This window comes from Grammomys surdaster, unplaced genomic scaffold (genome assembly GCF_004785775.1).
Source record: "Grammomys surdaster isolate TR1022 unplaced genomic scaffold, NIH_TR_1.0 193, whole genome shotgun sequence".
Classification (NCBI taxonomy): domain Eukaryota; kingdom Metazoa; phylum Chordata; class Mammalia; order Rodentia; family Muridae; genus Grammomys; species Grammomys surdaster.
Window position 1 is genome coordinate 10,658,075 of NW_021604638.1, and position 26,167 is coordinate 10,684,241.

The window sequence follows — 26,167 nt, forward strand, 5'->3', positions numbered from 1 at the left end:
AAGCATCGCAGCAGACAGACAGTGACACGGCAGACAGACAGTGACACAGCAGACAGACAGTAACACGGCAGGCAGACAGTGACACGGAAGCAACTGCTCCGTAGTAAGCTCATGTTCCAGCTGAAAGGAGGAGACAGATAACACAGAAAACAAAGAAAACACAAGTTAAGGACAATCCTTCCACTTGTGAACTATTATGTAACATTCTTCTGCTGCTAAGGATCAAAACCAAAGCCTTGTGCACAACCAGGCAAGTGTTCTCCCACTGAACTCTAGCCTTATATAACCTTCTTTTTACATAACTTTGAGATATACATATATATAACTTTTATATAATACGCACACACACACACACACACACACACACACATATACACCCCTAGCTTTATATAACTTTTCCTATTTCCTTTCATTTGTATTTATTTGTTTATTTACTTATTTGAGGCAGGTTCTCACTTTGCTGGCCTGGAATTTACTATGTAGACTAGGCTGGCTACAAATTCAGAGATCCCTGTACCTCTGCCTTTCTTTTTTTTTTTTTCTAAAAGGAAAACTTTATTTGAAATGCTAATTAAAACCTGTGTGTATCACCAGCCCTTTTCATATTAGTCTGTTTTACACTCACTACCAGACTTTTGAGGATCAAGGACAATGACTCTCCCTCCTGCTTTATGAGCACTTACAGTAAAGAAAGGTTTAAGTTTATTAAAATCTTTTTTAAAAGAACCTGCAGCTACTGAATATGTCATACTGCCTTATTTACAAGTTTTATGCTAGGATGCAGACATGAAAAAGTAAAAGTAATACATGAACATGTCCTCCACTTAAGTACATGCTCCTTGGCTGCACTGGAAAGGCAAAGGTTTCCAGAGCTTCAGGAGTCCGTCTTCACTGTAGGTGGCAATCAAGTTCTGGTGCGGATGGTGTGCAATTCCAATCACATCCTTCTCATGAACCGTCAGAGTTCTTTCCAGCTTGCCAGTGACTGTGCTGAAGCAGTAGAGCACAAAGTCCTCCCCAACACAGTAGATCCACTCGCCATGAGGGGAGAGGGCACAGCAAACAAAGTCACCACCCTCTCTTTTACCAGAACTGAAGCTTCTGACAATCTGGCCTTGCATGTTCATGATGACCACTGTGTTTGATCAGTTGCACACAACAAAATGCTCTGGGTTTTTAGGAAGCAGAATCACGCTATTGACTGTAATATCTGTCCCTGCAGTACTCCCCAGGGATTTAAAGATATTTGAACATTCTGTGGTCTTCATATTCCAGATCTTCACAGTGCCATCAGAGGATGCACTGATAATGCAATGTCCATCTTGTATAAACGTTGCCTCATTAACAAAGGAAGAACGGCCTCAAAATTCCTTCAGTGTTTTTTCAAATTTTAAACCATGAATTCTTATTGTCTGGTCAAAAGAAGCACTGAGGATCTGACTGCCGTCCTTGGAAAAGCTTAGACAGGTGACACCTTTACTATGTGCCCTTTCAAATCTTCTCAAACACTGTCCACTCTGGATCTTCCAAACCTTGATCTTTCCATCCTGGGCCCCAGTTGCTAACATTTCAGTATCTCTGCTGAAACACATGCAGAGGACAGCATCATCCGTCATCATGAAGTTATCCTGGGCTTGGTACTGAAGATCCTTCCTGATTTTCCCAGTAGTGAAGTTCCACACCTCAATAAATCCATCAACAGAGCCAGTGGCTAGATACTGACCATCTGGAGAGAACCGCGCACACTCCACGTGGGATTTCTGTCCAAACTTAATATGCCTGCTCAGCTATGCTGGAAACTTCTCTTCTTCCACATCTTTGACAGCTGCCTTGCCTCGAAACAAATCTCTAGTCATCCCAGGAGGAAGCAATCCCTGGTGCTGCTGCCACTTCAATGCCTGTCCCAGCAAGGCCATGAGACGGGAAGGCGGCACCACGCTGACTTCCCCAGCTAAAGCCTGGGCAATCGCTGCTCTCCCTTTTCTCTTTGCTACTTCCATCTGGATATGCCTCAATAGGATCAAAGTAAGATCTGGCTAAGAGGTTTTCCAGATGAATATAACGCTCTGGTTGGGTTTGCTTTAACATAATCATGGGGTCGGTCTGTCTCAGAAGTGACCTGGCAGCACCCAATTCACAAAGCTCTATTAATTCCAAAACAATCTGTTCATAGAGATCAATAAGAGTTTTGTCTGGCAATTTCAGAGACTGAAGAGCCTGTAAAACAGTATCCCAATGGTCACTGTTAATATCAGCCACGAAACTTTCAATGCTGTCCACAGTATTCAGAGAGACCGTAGTTTCCTCCTGTAAGGTGGCCAGCGCCCAGTGTAAACTGCTCTCCTTCAAGTATTGCGTGATTAGACGAATCACATCGGAACACTCGATTTCGATCGACATAGCGGTAACACTCCGAGTCCAGGCCCCACTCAGCACAGAGCCGGTCGCACAACACCCTACCTCTGCCTTTCAAGAGCTGAGATTAAAGACATGTAGCATCACGCTTGGCCCATAAATAATTTTTTAAATATTATTTACAAATGATTCATATGGGGTATAATATATATATGCCATGCATTGAACTCTGTAATCATATACACAGGAGAAAAATATATCAAACTGCTAAATGAATCTCTCAGACATTTGTGTTCTTTCTCCATCACCTATGTCAAGCAATCTAGGTACTCCCACTGCTATGCTGCTGCTTCCTTCTTACAGGGGATTTCACACAGGATGCGCTAAGACCCACCAATCACACAAGGAAGACATGATGATGTACTACTGCTGTGTGTTCTATAGAAAACACAAGGTGCTTCTGATGTTTGCTTTGTTGGTTTTCAAGCTTTGCTATTATTGCATGCTAAAGAACTACGAGAACTACAATAAAACAAGCTTGTAAAACTGTGACACTGGACATGCCACAAGAAGCATGTTCTGTGCTCAGTTCCTTCATCTGGGAACTCAAGAGGAGGGGCAAGCTGTGAACCAGCTGCACACGGACCTTCGCCTAACCCTACACATGAAAAAGGAGGATCAGAAAACCAGCGCCAACCAGCCGCAAGACTGCTGAGCACCCAGTCAGAACATGGTAACTATACAAAACACCCTAAGTTCCCTGGGCAGCTGAGCAGACCAGAAAATCTAGTAAGTTTAAATTATCACATAGCTGTTTGGGAAAAGTTTATAGTAGATTATGTACCCCACACCCAAAACAAGGAATTTCCAAACTGACCAACAGTGACTGCAAAAACAGAAACTATCAACTCCAGAGGAAAATGTAAGAATGCACTTAAAGCCCAATTCTGGGGAAGGCTTTCCAGAGGTGACAGACAGACAGGAAGGGAGAGAGGAGGGGGAGGGAGGTTACTTCATGTGTGTGAAGGAAACAGCACAGATTTTAAGATTATTAAATAGTGTAAGACACATACATTATAAGCCAAACTAAAAGATAAATTATGAGAAGTATTTGCAACAAATATCATAAAATGTTTTAAAGAGTTTCATTTTAAAGACAATTGTAAGAATACTTTGTGAATTAGGGAAACAGTGAGATAAAGATTGGTAGCGCACACAAAACTACCCAACCAGTCCTTATAAAGGTAAAAAGAAAGGCCGTCATTCACTTACAGGAGAAACTTAAAGCCACGTGAGTACCACTGCTTAACACTTCAACTGGCAAAACTTCAAACCCAATAACGCACCCCTGGGTAAGGCGGTGGGGGATCAGCCACTCTCACTGTGGCTGAACCAACTGTACAATGTGCAACTGCTGTCAATGGCTGGCTGAGTAAGCATGAGACCATGGACCAGAAGCACACACGAACCGTCTGCAGTGAGGAGTCTCAACTAGAGCTTTGACCATGAACTCATGGTTTTTTATAAAAGATCCTGTCAAGCGTTTTTGACTCACGGACACCAAAGCTACAACACCTCAACACCAACGAGCATCTCCAGTGCAGATCTGAGTTTGAAAAGAAAAAAAACAACCAACCAAACAAACAAAATCAAAGCTCCTGTACTGAAAAGAAGGCACTAGCAAATTCCAGAGCTATGACAGAAAACTCATGACGTGAGCCTCCGTCTTTTTAGGCCAGTGAGGAGAGGCCAGTGCACCGCAGTGCAGTGCCTCAGAGAAGCTGCTTCTTGCAGTAGATGGTGACTAACACAGACTGGACAACAAGCGCCTTCCAATCCAACAGGGCTGATAGGAACTCACACAGGCTATGACAGCATGCACAAGGCCTCACAGCTTCAAACCACACAAAACACCACCCAGCATGGGGACGGGGAAGCTGGCACGATGTCTCACCGATAACCTAGATGCCATTGCAACTGATAGTTGCTAGGAAAGGGAAAAACCTGTTTTCTTCAGGAGTGACACTGGTTCTACCACTCACACTCCAGGCAGCCTGCTGCTCATGCTCAGGAGTAGTTTGCCAACACAAAATGGGATCCACAGTTAGTGTGTGTGTGTGTGTGTGTGTTTGTACACTCGTGTGTGGGCGAACACATATACCAAGGGCACATCACACCTGCATGTTTTTAAGAACTTTAATTCAATAAGCATGCCAAAGTGGACAGGTATTCAATCAGAAGGCCTCAACCCTACACAGAGAACTATAGGCAACTCAGTAATTCTAAGAATGGGAGAAATCTCCTCCAGGGAAGAGTACAACTGGTTATCCAGTATCAAATGGTCACCCCTACAGCACATATACAAGTGGCATTATACAGGCCGAGCAGGTTGTATATTTAGGAACATATATGTTTAATAACAATTCATGAGAAAAGAGACCATGAGACTGAAGGAGAGCATGGAGGGCTTATGGGAGGATTTGGAGGGAGGAAAGCAAAAGGAGGAATGTAATAATATTATAATCTCGAAAATAAAAGAGAAAAAGTTGGGGAAGGGGAAAGAATATGATCAAAATATTGTATAAATAGATTGCATTTATAAAAATGCATAAAAGATTGACAAGAGCTATAGAAAGCATAGCCATGTGCTAGAGAAGGGCTTAGCTGGGAGAGAACACTTGGCTCTGCAGTCGTGGTCCTACAGTTGGCAGTCTCCTTGTGGGGCAGAGAAACCAGGAGGTCCCTGGGAAAGCAATGGCTCCAGCGTTCCTACTGCAGCAGAAAGAACAAGGCAGGCGAGACCCTCCCCACCTCAGCCACCAGGCCAACCTCCACCCTTCCTCCAAGCCCTCTGCATCTCGGCACCTCAGCAGCATCAGAGCACCAGAGAGAACCCAGCGTCCACGCTGCTCCCTTGTCCCTCCAGACTCCCTGCAAAGCCTCAGTGGACCCAATTCTCCCAGCGGACAAAGCAGACAGACAGGACTTTGCTCAGTAGTCCATACAAGCCACAACTCCATCAACATCTGGAGCCAATGCCTGGAGCCCCCAAAATAAGTTCCTCCACTAACTGTTCCTAGACTTCTTGTGGCTCCCAGTGTGTGGACACTGGTGTGAGATTCTCTTAGAAATGACCAACAGGAATGGTTTGATGTCTCCAAACTAACACCTCCACACCCATCCCTCCTTGAGAAAACAGGATCTGGTGTCCTAATAACTAGGGAAATTCCATCCAGTGAAGTGTCTGTAGCACGTTCCCTGCAATTTTATAAATGCTAAGAGGACCTGTGTGACTTTTCATATTTGCTCAGACACTTACTAAATGGGGCTATTTCTAAATTTTATGTATTTCTTTTTCTTTTTTTTTTTTTCTTTGGTTTTTCGAGACAGGGTTTCTCTGTGTAGCCCTGGCTGTCCTGGAACTCACTCTGTAGACCAGGCTGGCCTCGAACTCAGAAATCTGCCTGTCTCTGCCTCTCAAGTGCTGGGATTAAAGGCGTGCGCCACCACCGCCCTATGTATTTCTTTTAAGCCTCAAACCATGTATATCTTGAGATCTAAAAAATTACTTATGCATTAACCTAAAATTACTTTAGCCAACTAAATATTCACTTTTTAAAAACTAATGGGCATTTAAGAGGCACCTTAGGCAGAACCACCACTGCCAACTCAGACACACTATGAACACCCAAAGAACACATTTGCAGCATGAGCTACACAGTGACTTCCAGGCCAAACCGTGCTGGACAGTGACATTCTGTCTCAGAATAAATTAAGTGTAATATAAAATGAATATATATAAATCAAGTCTTAAAGTCAAGGATGAAACTGAAAAACAGTTTTGTGGCTTAATTCCAAATCATTCCATTTCCATTAAAAAAAAATCACAAGAATGACAACTACTAGGAAATATATAACATACCTCTTTCTATCACTGTTTAGGTAAAAAGTGACATTTGCTCTCCTCATAATTCACTTATTTACTTGACAGCAGCAGCCCTCCCCAGGCCCTAAAAGATTCTTAATATTTTTGAAGGAATAAATAAATAAGTAAATAAATAAATAAATAAATAAATAAATAAATAAATGGAGCCATTCTCTGTTTCTTTCAACAACCAAGAATCATAAATAAGAAATTCCATCAATACCTTGCTTTCATCTTGTGCTACCCATGCCAAGGACTTGGCTATCCCTGACAGGAATTCAAAGACATCCAACCCAAACTATGTTTTATGATTAGATAACTTTTTCATCTACTCACATATTCAGACATAAACTGGGAATGAAAGTCATCCTGTTTTTGGGAATTTAATTATAGCTAAACAATCAAAGCTTACATACATCAAATTACCAAAGAGGTAAAGATGCTTTCAGTTTGGGTAGGAGGTCATCTGGAGAGTGGAGTACATCTGGGAAACAAACCCAGTAACTGAACTATATCCCTAGCCTCCAAAGACAACTTTGGAAATAGCACAGCAAACTAATTCCTAGGTGGGAGTTTTATACTGTGCATATTTTACCATGATGACTTTTTTTTTTCAAATGGAAAGAGATAGTCCCTACCCAGAAGGTGCAATGACTTAAACTTCTGGTCCCGACTGTACGTAGCTAGCAGATACTTTCAACATCATCTAATCAATGTCAGTGCTAGTAAATCTCAGCAAGCTTCCTAGTAGTAAAACACCACATGGAGCCACTAATCAGCAGACGTCCTCACCAAGGCCTTTGCAACAGCCACCCAGCTCCTGCTGTACCGACTGTCCACAGATCTGAGCCAACCAGACCAGACCAAACCTACCGAATCATGCTTTGATTCGCTACCGAAATGGCTGCTTTTTTAATTCAGTAAATTTTGGAGTGCTTTGTTATTCAGCAAAAGCTACATGATTTTTAACCATCTTCTTCTCTCCTCCCCAAGTGTGCTCACACACACCCTATCTTACATCCACAAAATGCATTTCCCTTAGAAATCCAGGTGCAAATGTAATCAACACTGTTCCTTAACACCTGGCTTTGATGCTTTTACATAATTTTTATCTCAACTTCCTGACTACCATATGAGGTACAGAAACTTGTACATACTAGGACCTACCCAGTGCCGTGCTTATTAGCACAGTGAATTTTCACTAACCCCTGGCAGAATCTTTTGAAGGATATTATGACTCCTGTTTTCGGGACGAGATGCTTGTCTAAGATTTTATAGCTATGACAATAAGGATCAATGTGAACGCCAGCTGTCAGGTTTTAAGGCTGGTAACCTGTACATCATCTGGTGAGTTCTCTAAAACCAAAATAAAGATTCTTGACATGTTAGCACTGCCATTAAGTTGAGTGCAAAAAAGGGTGAGCAAGCGGAATTTTCCCAGGAACCTTATCTTTGAACCACCACTCTTTCAGCAACCCTGAGCTAGATGGTCAAGCACTGGACAGCAGCCTGACAGAGTTGGGACGTAAACCACTCCAAGCTGACTGAAGTCGAGGCTGCTCTGTCCTCTCAGCTCTTAAGCTTCAGCTGGTCAGGGAATGGTTTGTTTCAACTTGAACTAGAGTATTTTTTCAGATGTATCACAGGAAATGAACACATTCAGCTGAATGGTAATACAGGAAACCTGAAGCCAGAGGGAGAATGGACTGGGCAAACCATGAAAACTGCCACATGTTGCTTTGATTCTTTTTATCTGATGCAGGAAATAAATGGGTTCCTACACTCCGGTGGCCTACTTTTCTGTAAGCCCCCGTATCAACGGCATGGACAACCTGTCTAACCCTGCAGGCAAAGGAGAGAGTGATGAACACCTGTGCCTTGTCTCTATTTTTCTTTGAAAAATGTTACATAAAAGGAGAAAGAGGGAAAAAAAAAAAAAGGAGAAAGACGGGTTGGAGACATGGCTCAGTGGTTAAGAGCACTGACTATTCTTCCAGAGGTCCTGAGTTCAATTCCCAGCAACCACATGGTGGCTCACAACCATCTGTAATGGGATCTGATGCCCTCTTCTGGTGTGTCTGAAGAGAGCAACAGTGTACTCATATACTGTAAAATAAAAATTAAAAAACAAAAAACAAAAAACAAAAAAAAAACCACAACCAGAAAGACAAGATCCAAATGTCCACCAACTGATGAGCAGGTATGTGGTATATCTATACGTAAAAAAAACTTAAAAGATGGGCTGGGGAGATAGCTCAGTTGTAAAGTCCTTACCCCAAAAGCATGAAGACATGAGTTCAGATCCTCAGCACCCATGTAAAAAAAGATAAGTGCGGCAGCACCAATCTGCATCCCAACGCTGGAGAGGAGGAGACAGGTAGACCCCCCTGGAGCTCACAAGCCAGCCAGCCTCACCACATCCACCAACTCAATAAAAAAAGTGGAGTTCCAGTGTTAACCTCTGGCCTGTCCACCCCCACACACTACACACACACACACACACACACACACATATTCATGCACACATGTTCACATACAGCAACAAAAAAATTATTTAAAAGCTGATGACCTTGGAGAAACCTTGGAAGAATTATACAAAACAAAAAGTGTCAGACCCAAAGAGAAGCATATTGTCTAAATGCATTTACATTAAATATTCAGAATAGGCAGATGCACAGAGAGGAAGAGTACCCGAGACTTAGTAGTCCCTATCTCACAAGATGTTGTCAACAAGGTAGAATCTATGAAACTGTATGTTTTAAAACAATAAACTTATCCCAGTTTAAAATAGTGAAACTTTAAAAATTAAATACTGGTGTGATTCATACACACGTGAATACTAAATCTAAAAGCCACTGTATACTCTAAATGAGGAAACTCCATGGTATATAAATTATATCAATAACTCCATCTTGAGATAAAGAGACAAGACCCCTTCCTCTACAATGTGCTCCCGAGAACTATAAGATAATGTCAGGACAGGCATACTACAGGGAGCCTGACAACAACTGGTGCTCATGTCTCCTGTGGCATGCCAATCGAGCCGATTGCAAATGTGATGGCTTTTCCATTCCAAACCTTCACTTCCCAACTGTCACTAACTGAACCACAACTGTCAACCTAGCCTTTCCTTAATTCTCACCATAACTTGTTTTTAAATAAGTAATAATTAATTCTGTTCAAAGTATCGAAGTGGGTGCAAGCCTACACTTTCTTCTGGGCTCCATTTGCAAAACAAAAACTCCAGTAATACCTCAATGTTTCCCTGTGTTTTAAAACAACGAGCTGTAATATAATGTAAATGCATCATAGAGGGTTTGCTTTGTTTTGAAATCTAACATCTATTGTATACGTGGTTTCTGGTTTTGTTTTTGTTAAGGAGCAGCTGTGGGTTTCAGATGTCTCGAGTCACTCATTTACATAAAGTCATTATCCAAGTCTATGTAACCACAACCGTTTGGAAGTTCTTGAAACCACTAAAAACTGAGGGTTGTAAGATGCCCTGGAGCCCAGAAAAACTCTCTTCCTGGGTGAACTGACTTGCTTTCTAGACAGTGGCTCACAAGCCATCTTCACGCTAATGAACTGCATATGGATCACAAGAGAACTCCAGCTCAAAATTTCCAAGGGCTCCCAGCTAAAGCACTGGGGAGAGCCATCTGAGAAGATGTAACAGTCACCAATAAGAATGATCCATCCCTGGGTACTGCATCAATCTCCTGAGACTGGGTCGACTTTCCTGGCCAGAGTGTCTCGTACACCCCTTAACAACAGTATCCAGTTAAAACTCCTTATCTGGGCCTCAATTCCATTTAAAGGCTGACACTGCCCACATCGGCTTCAGCCAACTTCCATCTTCCAGACACCCTGTCTCCCTTTCTCTTTACCATCCTTCTCACGAGCTCATTAGCCCTTTTCCGTAACTTACCTGGGCTTTCATCAAGTGCTTTGCTATTTTCATATGCAGAGGGCCTCCCTCCTCAGCTAATCAAATCACTAGCAAAGGCCGTGATCTGGGGTATGTTCTACTCATACAAAGGACTAGAAAGTGGAGCACATACATACAGCACTAGACAGTAACAATGAGACACCATCTTACGTTCTAACCTGTAAGTTCCTTGTCGGCAGTAAATGTTGCACTTAAGTCCCTGTACATTACAGTTGTGACACATAGTACATCCCTAGGAAATATCTCAACGGTTGTACTGAGTAGTTGTTTTTAACGAATACTAAAACTGACATTTCTTAAAGTAGACATACCTACAGAAAATCAGCTTCTTTTTCTTATAGATCCATTTAAATTAGTATTAGAGAGTGCATCTCCATTCCTCCCTAAGCAAGAGCCAGCAGCTCAGAGGAGTGTGAGGCTGTAGAGCTGAGCACACATGGATGAAGCTGACCTAGCTGGCTCTCACGCCCATAGCCAAAGCTTCACTGGACTCACGCCTTTCTTCTCCCTGCTGTTGCACCACTGTCCTCTGGGAAACACAAGGCCTTGCGGCTGCTCTTGCCTCTCCTTTGACTAACATGACCACACTGGAGGGCCTTACATTCCAAAAATCACAGGCCTTGAGCCCATCTTGGGTCACACGGAGATCTAGTACTTTCTCATCCTAGTCTGTGGTCTGGCTGTGCTCTTTGAATGAATATTCAGGCACCAAACTCTGCGCTTTTTGGCTCATCCCAAAGAAATCAAGAATGTTAATGGTTTCTAAAGATAAAAGCGAGCCCAACATGTGGAGACAATAAGACAGACTGCACAACTACGAGTCAGTCTCCCTTCTGGAAGGATGACCTTGAGCTATTTGTGAAAGTGCGAGAAAAGTTTAAGCCCCAAGTCTGCTTTTCCATTGTAAAGCTCACCCAGGAGGAACTTCTCATAAAATGCAGTCCACCACAGAGATTACCTTTCAGGGATGGAAATAAAGGCAGTCAGTAATAAATGCCACAGTGTTAAGATAAGAGTTTGAAGCCTTATAAAAGAAGGCTCAAAGGGATCCGAAGTCTGGCCGTCTTTAAATCTGCCATCTTGTATACTGAGCTGTTTAACTGGTTCTTAAAATAGCCATCATATTGCTAGGGAATCAAACTCTCTCTCTCTCCTTCCCTTTCTCCCTTCCCTCCCATTTGTGTCCCCCACTCTGAATGAATGAATAAATGCTTATTATAACACTTTCATTGTTGAGCATTTGGATATTAAGTATTTTATATATAGCACCTTATATTAGTTTGACAAAACAAAACATAAAAACTGAAGGTCAAAGGGGGAATAACCTCTCTAAGGAGACTCCGCCTACGAGACCCAGAAATACAGCCAAAGACTGATTCCAAAAATCTTTCCAGTGTTTTTCTTTCTATTCTTGCCTTCCTTCAGCAAGACAACTGCAACAAAATTAAATGTTGCAGCTTTTCACTCTAGGGCAGGGAACAGCCCTAGCGCTATCTAGAACCTTCCTATGGTGACACTTCAGAGTGGCAGGTACACTAGCACTGAGTTCTCTCTGGTGAGTTTTGAAACAATCAGAAACTGGACAGAGCTGCTGTTGTAAAGAGGAGTGCAGCACTCACATCCTCATGACCATGCTTGCAAACACTATCCCCTACATCAGAGACTGACAAAGTCAGCGCCTGGACTGTGTTTTAACTGCATCCTTCAGACAGCCGCAGGTGGAAAGAAACAGGCTGAGAGTCAAGAACTCTGCTCTGATGAATGCATATCTGACAGACAGTATTGAAATCTTTTCAACAGGAGCCTGGACTCTGGCTATAAAAGAGGAAACACAGCACAGCATCTAGATCAGTAGATGCTCTCAGTCATAGAGCTTCCCAAACTTAACTATGCCGCCAGGCTTTCAAAGTCTGCTTCCAACAGATTGATGTGGCTACTGCTCTAGGGAGCAAATTAGAATGCTGGGAACTCAGTATAGACCCTAAAAAGAAATCATTTCACTCCCCTTGGTTCACAGGATCTAACTGGAAAGGCCTGGGTCAAGGACAGGAACACTGCGAACACTGTCTCACCTGGCAGCAAGCCTGGGAAGGACGGGCCAGCTGATGTGCATGTCCTAGACATGTGACAAGGACAAGGTCACACCCTTACAGCACCAAGCACAGAGAGGGAGAGCCTCTGGCATCAAGTCTTCAGCAGATAGGTGTCCACTCCCCATCAGAACTGCTGTGCTCAGTCCTGTTGGCCCCTCCTCAGATAAGTACTGCTAAGGGACAACTTGTGCAAACAAGCCCACTCCCTTCCTTCCATATTCTGTGGGCTTTGTCTCTGAAAAACCAAGTACCAAAAGTTGGTAGAAAATAGCCAATTTAATGGCAATCATTAAATTAAGTTTACCACATATAAATTCCTGTACCAAACAACTAGAAAACACACATTCTTTGTTCGGTTGGCAAGGTGGCCCACTGGGTAAAGTACTTGCTACCCAAGCCTGTGGAGCTGAGCTGAATTCCCAGAACCCACAAAAGTTGTCCTTTAATTTCCACAGCAGGGCTTCATGGCAGACACATGCAGAGTTTTTAAATATTTTCAAAAGATATCTTGCTAAAGCACACAAAGACTCTTTTGACAAAAATTCACAACAAACATGCCAAGCCACAAATGCCTCAAAAAATACCAAAGAACTGTTACCAAACAGGCCTCATTCTTTAAATATAATCCTCTAGCCCATATCAAGTTTTAAAATTTCACACAGTTAGTTTTGAAGAGAGCTCTTCTGAATAATTCACATCCCTATACTTCTAAAATTCAGGAAACAGAGGAAGGGGAATTTTGAATTTGAGGACAGTCTGGGATACACAGTGAACAAAACCCTGTTTCTAACAAACAAGACATGTATCAGAGCTTGTATGCCGCTCCATGCAGAATGCCTGAGCAGTGTGCTGAGGAACCTGGGTTCAATGCCTGGTGCCAGAGGGTGGAAGAGAAGAAAGCAAAGTGCATATGTACCATGTCAACAGTGGAGTGAGGCTGAACTAGAGCTAAGCAAAAGCTACAGTGATCAGACTAGTAAGCAAGAAAAAGCAAACCACAAGGTGGTAAACAATGTTACACCAGTTCTAACCATTACCAGGACCTCTAAGGCTAGGGGTAAAGACTCGTTAATGTAAGGAAGAATTGCTATGATTCTGCTGCACAATCAGATTCAGTATTAAGATAGTAAAGAAACTTTCCCTGAGGTGAACAACAAGACAAGAACAGGCACCACTATTCAACTGTATTAGAGACCTGAGTAAACCACAAAAAAAGTGTATGGATCAAAGGGGGAACACTGAGGGCATAATCCACAGACAAGGCCTTCTTTGTAAAAAAATTAAGAAGGGAACTTACAGATTAGGAATCTCATAGGATAATGAATACAACAATCCACTGAAAACATCAACACAAACAGCCATAAAAGTAAAACAAAGACCAAAACCAACATAAGAACAAAAGATGTGGCACTGGTCCTAAAACCAAGATGAAGGCTGGAGAGACGGCTCCGCAGGGAAGAGTGCGCACTGCTCCTCCAGACGATTCATTTGGTTCCTAGCACATGTATCAAGTGACTCCCAAGCACCTAGAACCCCAGCTCCAGGGGACAAAAGTTACAGGTTTCCTGAGGTATCTGCACTCAAGTGCACATACCCACACATTTACATACAATTTTAAATACTGAAAATAAAATATTTTTAAAAAACAAAAACTCAAGTTGAACAGCTCCCGAGGAACAACACCCAAAGCTGACCTCTGACCCACACATGAGCACACACATGTGTACCAGACACACATGCTAAGGGTGGTCATACATACAAATGCAATACTCATGAAGCTGAGGCAGGGGCATCAGAAGTTGACACCAGCTTGAGCTATATAAAAAGGTCTCACCAAGATAGATATGCCAGGCAGTGGTGGCGCACGCCTTTAATCAATCTAGTCCCAGCACTCAGGAGACAGAGGCAAGTGGATCTCTGTGAGTTTGAGGCCAGACTAGTCTACAGAGCAAGTTCCAGGGCTACAGAGAGAAACCCTGTCTCAGACCTTCCCCACAAAAACTTAGATAAATAGATAGACAGACAAATACACACACACAAAAAAAAAAAAAATAGAGAGAGAGCATGTCTGTGAATACACTACAGTTTTCTAAAGATATGCTGGGTAAACCTCATAACTGTGTTTGTTGACAGAACTATGTACTCAAAGCAATCAAGTAAAATCCCACTGGTATAATGCAAAACTGGATACACTGGTCCTGAAACTGATAGGAGATCATTGTAACAGAAATTTCAAATAGCAATCTGTATTGAAAAAAAAAGGAAGGGGCAAGGAATCTATTTTGGATAAGTGGTCACGGAATACATGAAAAGGTGACTGACCATACAGGTGACTGTAACGACAGCTCATAGTACAAACAAAAATCCATGATATATTAAAACACATCTGTGAACAGTAAGACTTTACAACTCTTTAAAAACTGACTACTTTCAAGGTATCTAGGTAAAAAGAAACTTCTTTCTTCTTTTTTGTTTCTTTTGGTTTTTCAAGACAAACCATATATAGTGTCTCTCTATGTAGCCCTGCCTGTCCTGAAACCTGTTCTGTAGACCAGGCCTTGAACTCATAGAGTCCACCTGCCTCTGCCTCTCTAGTGCTAAAGGGGTGCACCATCACCACCTACCAAAATTTCTTGAAGAACAGAAAAGTAATACTGTCTAAGAAAATCTGGAACAGCCTGATGTCATGAGAAGGCTGGCTGCTAAGAATGACTGCAGCAGTCAGGGCACACATCACGAGCCAGGCTTAAACACCTGGAAAGCACAAACCACACACCAAAAGTCAGGACCTGAAACACCCAGAAATTCTGCAGATCAGTAAAAGGCTATTCAGATAACTCTTTCTGCATAAAAATACACAAGATTAAAATGAGGTGCCCTGAAGCTGAGAAGTGTACACCAGCCCTGTGGGAAGCCTAAGGCCCCCCAGTCCCCGGCACTCCCAAAACTAAAATGAGGGCATACCAAGCAACAGATGGTTATGAAGCATCTTTAGCACTTATTTTTCTACATAGTATAGCTTTCCCCAAATCAGTTCTGCTCATGAGTTGTTTTGTTCTGAAGTGCTACTCCATCATTTGGTTGGGAGCACTTAACTGGTGACATTTAAAAAGCTGTGTGTGGCACTGTGCTCAAGAATGACAAAAGCAATTCCAACTAAAGTCTACCAGAGCCCTGAGAGGAAGAGGCCATGCCAAAGTACTTCAGCTCTGCCAAGTATCCAACCTCCTCAGTCCCGAAATGAAGGCCGTGCCCCAGTGCTGCTGCGGTAACTCCAGATGGCCTTCAAGGTGAGGGTGGAGATGGCTGGGCAGTTAACAGCACAGTTGTTCTTCCTGAGGACCAAGGTCCAACTCTCAGCACCTACAGCTCATAGTAGCTCTGGTCCCAAGAGATTCAATAACTTCTTTTGGTCCCTGCAGGCACTAGCTCCTAGAAGAAGAATTTACCAGGCCACAGGTTTGACCTTTTCTTTTAGGATTTGTTTTTAATTATGTGTACATAGACATACATATGGGCAAAACACCCAAACGCATAAAATAAGATAAAATAAAACTTAAATATATATAAATAATAGTCTTGATCCAAAATAAATGCTATCATAGAAAGGGTGTATCAGTGAGCTTGACTAGGAGCACAATTTCAATTCATAGCTTATCAGAGAGCTCCCTCTGCTGGCACAGTGGAAGTACAACAAGCCCAATACTGACAGAGTTTAGAGCCCTCATTCAACAGTAACAGAGAGTCTGCTCTACACGGGCTCTATAAACAACTAACAAGAATTACTAATGTATTTTTACACAAGTAATGGTTAGTTAATGTCCATTCTCCTTCAGATTTAATTAGGGCTGGACTGTATCTGATATTTTTGTATATACAATAGTGCATCTACAATAGCATGTCTAGGAAAAATTCATAAATGTTATCTTTATTTCCTTGGGCCTAGCTCCTAGTAGATGAAGTTACCAGGCCACAGGTTTGACTTTTTCCTTCAGGATTTGTTTTTAATCACGTATACACAACAAGGAGGGACTTCATGTGTGAGAGGAGGTGTCTTCAAAGTCTCAGAGGGGACTGGAGCCCATGAGGCTGGAGTTACGTACAAGCGCTCATGAACCACCTGACATGGGTGCTAGGGACTGAGCTAAGGTCCTCGAGAGAAGGGCAATGTTCTTAACTGTGGAGCCATCTCTCCAGCCCCAGAGCTGAACTTTTTAAATGACTGATAAAGAATGTATTCCAGAAGTTTTATCAATTTATGAATCTACCAATGTAACATTACCATTCCTTTCAATCTCAGAGATAATGAATCTGAGCCCAAAACAGACAAAGGGAACTATTTTGCCCTTAAAACAAGTGGTTAGTGATTACCACACAAACCACGATCTGGAATTTTGCCCTTAAAACAAGTGGTTAGTGATTACCACACAAACCACGATCTGGAAGGCGGAGAATAGAGACACGTGACAACATTGCCCTGCCAATGTCCACAGATACAAGAAGCCCCTCTGCTGGAATATCTCCACCTACCTTCATGCCGCCAAGCTTGCCGTCTTTCTATAAGGTACCCCAACACACGTTAAATACCCTTCTACTATACTTCAGCAACACCCTCAGCCTACACCAATATTAGAAGTCATGTCCTTCCCTGCATTTGATGATACCTGGGACCAAGTCAGAGATACAACTGAAATCAGTCTGTGATGGCATTTACGAAAAGGACCGAATAAGAGAAATCTCTCCCTAAGAGTGGATCTGACAGACAGCCCAGATACAGAGGGCTCTTAGGCAAAAACAAAACAAAACAAACAAACAAAAAAAACAAGTCTTGCTTGTCAGCCTGACTCTGCTTCTTGCTGGCACACTCATCCTTGTTGCTGCCACAGCCACTATCACTGGCATCCATCGCTGGCATTAGACTGCAGATTCTTGGTCGGCCATCATGGACTAAAGGGTAGTGACTCTGGGAATCTTCCAGGCCCTCAGAGCCAGACTGGGACTGCCAAGACATCCAGTTTTATGGCCTGAGCAGCCTGCAGGTTCTCAGCCTTTCCAGTCTGCAGCCAGCCACCACTGGACTATCTAGACCCTATGCGTAAGTCATTCCAGTAAGACACTTTTGCTTAGGTTTCAAGCCCCAGGGCTCCTTCATCACCTTTTTCCCTTCCCTTTAGTTGTGGCCCCTCCCTGGGATCAAACCCAGCTCTTCACAAGTGTTCTACCAGACAACAAACTTTCTATCTGTAAAGGAACAGACAGAAAATACTTTAGACCTTAGAGGCACATTTTTAACAGGTACTCAGCTCAGCCTTTTTAGTACAGAGGCAGCCAAAAGCAACGAAGGAATAGCTCTGGCCATGTTCCAGTTGAGCCTTACTGCCCAAAGTAGGTGGCGGTCTAGCTTGGCCTAGACACTGGTTTGCTGATCCCTGGATTAGAAGAAAAGCCATAAATATTATAGGTATAGCTCAGCAGCAGACTAATACATGTGAAGCCCTGATCTGATGCCTAGCATGGGGGTAAGGAGTTAAGAGAGGGAAGGAAAAAAAAAAAACTGATAACCAAGGAAACCCAAGCTTTTCAATGGATACCAAGGTTAGGCTAAACTGAACCTCTACACCTCAGTTATTACTTTGTGCCCCCCAATTATTCCCTCTGTGAGTTGGCCTGAACCTCAAATTAAGAGGAAAGGCAATCACTAAAGAGCCGAGTGTGGGATGCTAAGCCAACTCAAGGAATGGCACCAGTCCCAGGTCAGCCAGGAAAGAGGGAAAGAACCCAGGTCCTCAGCACACACCTGGGCGTGGAGCAACTGGAGGCTGAGGCAAGGGAACCAACCACTTGAGGCAGGCAAGCACTAGGAATAGTTTAACAACCTGGGGGTCCATTTTGTGTTACTTGAAGACCTAGGCAGGTCTTTTTCCATCCTTACTAGTCTCTGTAAAATGCACCTAGTAACCTGTTAGCAATTTAGGAACTCCATCTGACCAGGGTACACACCACCCCTTGACGGCCATCAAAAACTTAAACACTATGCAGACACATTCTTCCCATGTCTAGGCACAAGACAGGAAAGGCAGATCTGGCAGGAACTAGCTTTAGATTCATGTACAACCAGGTGAAGTGTGTTCTTAAATGAACTTTAGGAGAGCAGAACTCCCCTGTAAGTCAGCTTATAGAAAGAGACATGTACAGTGGGGAAGTGATCATATATACTAAACTATCAAGCAACAGAAGAGCCAACCAAACTACTTCCCTTAGAAACCAGTCCCTCCCTCCCTCCCTCCACTAGACTCTCACAAAAAGAAGGTTCAAGCAGTAACTATACCCTCCTGCGGCCTACTGCTCTCTTGCACTGTATTCTGACCTGTGCTTTGCCAAAATAAAGTTGCTTTGCTACTCTGCAAACAATGTGGGCTTTTCTTTCTTTCCTCAAAACAATGACAAAACCTGGAAACACTAGGTATAGACTCTGACCATAGGCAACAGCTTAAGCCCACAAGTTAGAGATAAGCCTGGGCAACATAAAAAGAATCTGTCTCAAAAGGCAGAAGCATTGGCTAAGGGTAGAGCTCACTGGCACAGTGCTTACCTAGCATGTGTGAGGCTCAGGGATTTAATTCCCAGCAAAGAAAGTAAGGGAGAGTGAAGGGAGGAAGGAAAAGAGGGAAAAGAAAAAACACAGCACGGAGGGAAGAAGATAAGGAGAGAGGAAGAGGAAAAAGGAAGGATTTTTCTGAAGACTTCACAGAACTTTTAAATCTGCTCAATTATCTTTGACTGGCTGTCAGTGACCTGGATTAAACAGACACTCTTATGAAATGTACTGAAGATGGGTACAGCACTGCACATCTCATTACACTGTGAGATGAATCCTGTATCACAACAGTGAATATGCCCTCCTCCCGGGGAACCCTCCAGTGAGAGCAGTCAAAGAGAGGAGAGCCACTGGGGTTCAAAAGCAAACTCCCCCCCACAGCCTACTGCCAGCTTTCCTCCTCCCCAGGCCCCTGTTCCTCACAGCCCTCCAACCGAAGTTCCTACTGAGCATCTCTCTTCCTCTGAGGAACTCAGCTATGGCAACAGAACCGCAGATCCAAGACTAAGACAGCAGGGGCTATGAGACCCCGTCTCTGAATCGTTAGTGTCTCGTCAGAGCCTCACTTTTCATGGTTCCTTCCTCTTCCTCGTCCTCCGTGTTGATCACCATGGTGCCCAGCTGGGACGGCAATGTGTCGCCGTGCTCAATCATAGTACTGGCTCCGCCACTCATCGTGCTGGCTACTCGGACAGTGCCCATGTCATCACCGGTGGCTCTAACCATCGTGCCAGAATCCATTTCATCCTCCTCCTGCAAAGGAGCAGAATCTCAAACTAGAGCTAATGCAATAAAAGACTGAATTTTCTGAATTACTGTCACTCATCTTGGTGTAAACAGACCTGGATCTGACACCTCCCCAGGTTGTATACAGACCTTAGAAGCTGATAAGCACTTGTCTAACCAGGGATGATCACAAAGTCACCCACGTGACAACTGCATAGCTCACCTAAAGGAGCTTCCTCCTTCTCCCTTCTCACTTGACTTCCAGCCCAGATCTGGACAAAAGCACCCTTGGAATCTCAATGTTGCCGGTGACTCCAGAAGACAGCATGAGAACTTTAGCATAAGCCAAGTCTCCAAACTAGGGGACGACTCTGTCTCTGCCTCTCTCACTATCTCTTTAACAGACAGATAAACTGGATATAGCATATGGGGCAAAATAATAAAATGTCAGTGTTTGAAGAAAACTGTGAGCAAAGAGCAAGCATAGACCCAGGAACAGAATCCAGCAGCACTGAATGAGCTCCATCCAGGACAAGGTACTGACTACACCAGCTACTTACCAAGCTTTTGTGGCAAGCGAGACCTAAGAAGCAAGTACCCCTGACCCACCACAGAGCCGCCACTCACTGAGTTCTCGTCGTCGTCCTGGTCCACTTCCCGCTGCTGGGCTTCCTGGCGCTTCAGTTTCACGTCCATGGCTTCGTTAATTAAGTCTCGCAGTATCGACACTCCTTTGGCACTCTTAACAAATGGGTGCTTAAATAACAAAGTGGACAGCAATGGACACGGTTTGGTTTGGTTTGGTTTCTGGACACAGGGTTTCTCTGTGTAGCCCTAGTTGTACTGAAACTCGCTCTGCAGACCAGGCTGGCCTTGAACTTGGATATCCACCTGCCTCCCAAGCGCTAGGATTAAAGGTGTGTACCTCCACCACTGCTGTCCAGCTACAATTTTTACTTTAAAACAGTACAAGGCATGTAACAGAAATCTGACAATATTTGTCATATAAATCAGTGGGTCTAATTTTCTTCTTCAAACCTTGGGCACAAAGCCACGCTTACTCTAAGAAGACAGATGACCATTGGGACCTGTGCCATTTCTCTCTCTCTCATCCAGAAGTTCTTTTGTGTTTATTTTATTAAGAGAGTCTGTCTCCACTACCTCAGTCCCAATGTCTGAATCCAGGCTGCAGGCCTGAGGCAGGCACCTTTACACTCCAAGACATCTATCTGCCCCATCTTATGTCCTCCTGTCTTGGTGAAGCAACAATCCCTGGTAGTTACAGCTACATATGGAAATTCTTTGCAGGAGTTACCTATATATCCAAACTTATTCTGACAGTACCCCATGTTTCCTCCTTACAGGGATAGTACATCCCTGCCCCCATCACCAACAGAGCCGATGCCTCCAAGCCTCTGTTAAGTACTCTAAAACTGAGAGGTGCTTCAGCATGTGGAGACTGCAGAGCAGAAGCCTCTTCCACAGCCCTCTGCACCATTTCCTCCAGACACATTCAGCAATACACTTAAGAGCTAGGCTGGTAGCAAGAGTAACACATCACCCTGTTCTCTGTACTTACACAGCAGTTAGACCATTTCCTTCCACTCTTACCAGAGACACGCACACACGGCTTGACACCAGACTTGAGTTATTCCCACCCACTCCTCTGCCTGCTGGTACAAGTGTTTCTGAGCTTCTTACTGCTCTTAAATCTAAACTGAGGGGTGATGTACTTCCTTCCACTACTGCTCTGTTCTGTGAATTAAGTACTTTCTATGACCTTCCATCTCAATAGCTTTGAACCTCTCTCACAGCACAGAATGTCTTATTCCTCATGATTGCTTCCAAGCAAGCAAGTTAGCGGTGTGTGAGCAGCGTGGAGACGTGGCTCATACCTGTAGGAGCTGGGTGGCCGTGGCTCTCTGCTCCGGGCTTTTTACCAGACACTGCTTCACAAAATCCATGAAGTTGTCCGACCACAGCTCTGGCTTACGGAATGTGGGGGGAGGGTTAGTAGGAATCATGAATATTGCCTAGTTTAAAAAAAATTAGGTAAAATTAAAATGACACTTCAATACAAAAACTACATTTGCTTGGTAAAATGATTTTACTTATCCAAACACAAAGCGTGTTCACATGGAGTACAGCAACCAGAGACTCTAATAACTGTTCTCCTTCCCTCTGCTGACACGCAGTTCTGTTCTAAACCTTACAATATCAAAAACAAAAAGAGAATCCGTGAGTGTGTGAGTGTGAGTGTGTGTGTGAGTGTGTGAGTGTGTGTGAGTGTGTGTGAGTGAGAGTATGTGTGTGAGTGTGTGCGAGTGTGAGTGTGAGAGAGTGTGTGTGTGTGAGTGTGTGTGTGTGTGTGTGTGTGTGTGTGTGTGTGTGTGTGTGTAGGGTAGAGGGAGACTGTGGTACTGGGGACTCAACACAGGGCCTGTGCATGCCAAGCGGGAGCTCTACCACTAAGCTATTTTCCATACCCTCAAATCATCTCTCTGTAAAAAAGAAAAAAATAAATAAAATCAAGCTACTACGGGCTGTGATAAACTCAAGCACATTTAAATTCTACTTCTCACAGATGAAGGTTATCACATATTCGGGATGGAGAGTGCTCACAGCTATAGGCAGTGTGTGTCGTCATCACACTGTTCTTGCAGAGGACCTTGGGAGTCCAGTTTCCAGCATCCATGTCAGGCAGTTCACGCCACCTATAACTCTAGCTTCAGGGGATCTGACACCCTCTTCTGGCCTCCAAGCATAGCACACAATTAAAATAATAATTCTTTCTTTATAAGACTATTAATTGTTGGATCTTAAATGATGTAAATACCACTTTATGAAAGATGAAACTATTTTGCATTAAATACTTTAAATTATTTGGGTACGGGGTTTCAAGATAGGGTTTCTCTGTGTAATCCTAGCTATCCTGGAACTTGTTCTATAGATCAGACTTTGCCGCTGAGTCTGAGGACTCAAAAACCAAAACATAGAAATCAAGCATGAAAAAGGCACTATATGAACCAAAATGGTGGCTAGTGATGTAAATGCAAAAACACCTTGAAGAAAACACTGTAGCAAGTGCTACCTGACACGTGGTGACCCAACGGGAATCACAGAAATGATTAAGTAGAAAGTCCATATATTTACAAAGCTAAAAATGTGGTACATTAGCTAGTAAAAGATATATATAATGTATCTAATTTGTAAGTCAACCTACACATTTCTATATTCTATAGCCTATGTCCTTCAAGGAGACACACGTTCTAGAATGGAGAAAGGAATTCAATTAATTTTTTACTACATCTAATGCCAGGGGAAGAATATCACCTACAGTAAGTATTTATCATTATATAAAATGAGTTCATTTCCTGTTTGGAATATAACCAAGGAAGTCACCACATAACTTTCTACTGATAACCAGTAGCTAACCATCCAGCTGGCTTTCTGCTTCCTTACCCTCATTGGATGGATATCAGCATACGGGGGCTTTCCTTCAGCCATTTCTATGGCAGTTATTCCCAGAGACCAGATGTCTGCCACGCAGTTGTACCCAATCTCCTGGATAACTTCAGGAGCCATCCAAAATGGCGTTCCTATCACTGTATTCCTCTTTGCCATGGTATCCTAAAGGGGAAGGGGAGAGACCAACACGAATCATGAAGCCTGAGAAAGAAGAACGAACGGTTCAAACAATTAAAAACTGCTTGTTTACGTTGAGTGGTAAAAGGTGGCGCGGATGTGAGACTAGCCAATCACTCTTTGCTTAGACTACATTAAGGCTCCCTCTGTGGGATGGAGTCCATTGCTCATGCTGTTAATGAGTCCAAGAACCTGAGACTAGGTGGTCAGCCCTGAGGGAAACTTGCTTCTTTTATTCTGCAAAATACAACTTCAGCAGTAATACAACTCCTCATGACACACACACCCACAGATCAGCATCACTCAGTCATTACCAAAGAAGTTTCTGCAATTAACAGAGACTCACTCCAACTGGACAACATGCAGAGAGCTGGGGCAATGTCCCAACCCCAGCCAAGAAGCTATTTGCAAGTGACAGCTGCTGGGAGATGGAAAATCTGATTTCTTTAGAAGTGTCACTGAGAACATCATCCCTACTCCAGGGCAGGCCTCATGCTCAGGAGGAACTGGCCAATGTAAGCTGGGCTCCCTGTTCTCTTTTCTTTGTTTTCTTTAAGAAAAAAAAAAGCAACTAACAACAACAACAACAAATGTAGTTGGGTGGGAAGGAGTTGGGGGAGGACCTAGAAAGGGGAAAAATATGACTAAAATATATTGTATAAAATTTTCAAGGAATAAAAAAAACATTTTAAAAAGAAAAACAATTCCTTGGACTTGAAACATCTAAAAACAATATTCAAGGCATAATGAGATGAGTCGCTAAAGAAATTCAAATGGTCAAGAACTGTAAAGATTTTCAATTATTAAAATATAAAATTATTAAAGTTTTAAAAATTTAAACCAGTACTAATAAAAAAAGCAGGAAATCAGCGACCAAAACATAAGATCACTGGAATATGAGGCAGCACAACCTCACCAACTGGTAATATTTAGTAAACTTTTAAATATTTTTATCTCTCTATCTAAGTATGTTTCTAGACATTTATTTTACATGCAAGTACCCCGAAACATACATGCAAGAGTAGAATATGTGTGATTAGGGGCTACCAAGCAGAGGTCCTACACCTCAGCTCCTTGGGAGGCCACCTGAACAACAGTGCTCAAGATCAGAGAGACAATATTGTGGTATTCTATCTCAATAAACAATTGTCAATCACCTAAGAACTGTAACCTGAGTTACATAATAATAATAATAAACAATTTTTTAAAAACCACCACACAGGTGCCTACCACTTGTAACCTGAGTCCTCAGGGAGCTGAGGTAAGAAGATCACAGAGAATTCAGGACCAGCCTGGACTGCACAGTGAGCTTCAGAATGGCAGGGAACCTAGAATGAAACCTAGACTCAAAACCATAAATAAGTAAGACCAGCCTTTAATCCCAGTACCCAAGAGGCAGAGGCAAATGGATCTTTGTGCACGCTTTCTAGGCCATTCTGACCTACATAGCAAGTTTCAGGGCAGCCAGGGATACCTAATAAGAAAATCCTGCTCTCTCTCTCTCTCTCTCTCTCTCACACACACACACACACACACACACACACACAAATAATAATAATAATAATAATAATAATAATAATAAATATTACACTAGATATTTATATACTGAAATATCACATTAAAAATTCTCTGAAGAGGGAAGCAGAGTGAACACCCACCTCCAGCCTATGCACATGAGATACAAGCAAAAGGATCTTGATTTTGAGGCTAGCCAGCCCCTATTTCAACTGAAAGCAGGTATGGGATATGTGTAAGCTCTTGCAACACCAAAAAATAGTTACAAAATAATGAAGAATACAGCTTCATTTTTGTGAAAGCAAAACAATAGTCAAGACAATGCAACAACCAGTCAACAGAAACGCCACTGGTATAGCAGAAGAGCAGCCTAGAGTGAAAAGCACTGTTGGGAATGGTCACAGCTAGAAGGCAGAACTACACTCATTTGTTTTCCATGTCACAGCCTTAGGGAGCCCTCCCTTGGTTTATATGTGCAATCAGAAAAATCACCTTTAAGCTGACATATAAACATGGTCCCAAGTTTCCCCTGTGGTTTGAAGCAGGGTGTGTGGTTCTGCTACACTAATAAGCAGATGCACACTTTCCCAGAGCCTTGCTACCGCTGATGCGCAGTTAGGGAGAAAACCTGCAAACACAGCAAAAGTGCAGCTGAGTCTCCCATCCCTGCTCCCATACTCCTGAAGTGCCTGTGACTTAGGTTATGTCAGTTGGGAGCAATGACAGGTGGCACTTCCGGGACTAAGTTCACACTGTGCACCAAATTAAAAACAAAAAAACAGCAAAGGAAACAACTCGGGCTTAATCATTTCCTTAGCCGAAACCTCAAACTTGCCAGCATGCTTTCAAACCGGGTACCCAAAGTTGTTTTTACTAGATTATTTAAACCAGAAATGGATACTCACACAAAGGAAAGTGTTTTGAGAATAAGTAACCAGTGTATCCTAAACTCCAATTAGTTACAGTTACTAAGTACAACAGAGCAACAGAAGGTGTTAAAGCCAGAGACTGACTCACGTAACTATATAAGCAGAGTCAGCCAGCTCTATATGCCAGACAGACAATTTAACATACTTTCAAACTAGCATGCTAAGGACAGAATAGCCCCAAGCTACAAAGCACTGGCCAAGGGTAGTGGCAAACACCTTTAACCCCAGCATTTGGAGCTAGAGGCAGGTAGATTTCTCTGAGTTCAAGGCCAACCTAGTTTATATCAAAGCTCTAGGCCAGCCAGTACTATGTAAAGATACCCTGTCTCAGAAGAGGAGGAGAACCAGCAGGAGGAAGGAGAGAAGAAAGAACAAACTAAAATCTAGGTAGTAACGCATAAAACTCTAAACTTAAATTCTATCTTATACTTT

General features: G+C 42.9%; 1 protein-coding gene and 1 pseudogene across 1 annotated transcript in view; both read right to left on the reverse strand.

The window, feature by feature from the left end:
* Window positions 1-26,167, reverse strand: part of Stk4 (serine/threonine kinase 4) — an 81,240-nt gene that overhangs the window by 34,946 nt on the left and 20,127 nt on the right. Inside the window, exons 6-9 of the mRNA XM_028769522.1 lie at window positions 23,109-23,276; window positions 21,542-21,679; window positions 20,274-20,402; window positions 19,487-19,673 (exon numbers count right to left, since the gene is read on the reverse strand). Of these exons, the coding sequence (XP_028625355.1) occupies window positions 19,487-19,673; window positions 20,274-20,402; window positions 21,542-21,679; window positions 23,109-23,276 (622 nt within the window). The remainder of the gene's footprint in view (window positions 1-19,486; window positions 19,674-20,273; window positions 20,403-21,541; window positions 21,680-23,108; window positions 23,277-26,167) is intronic.
* Window positions 825-2,400, reverse strand: LOC114623068 (annotated as a pseudogene).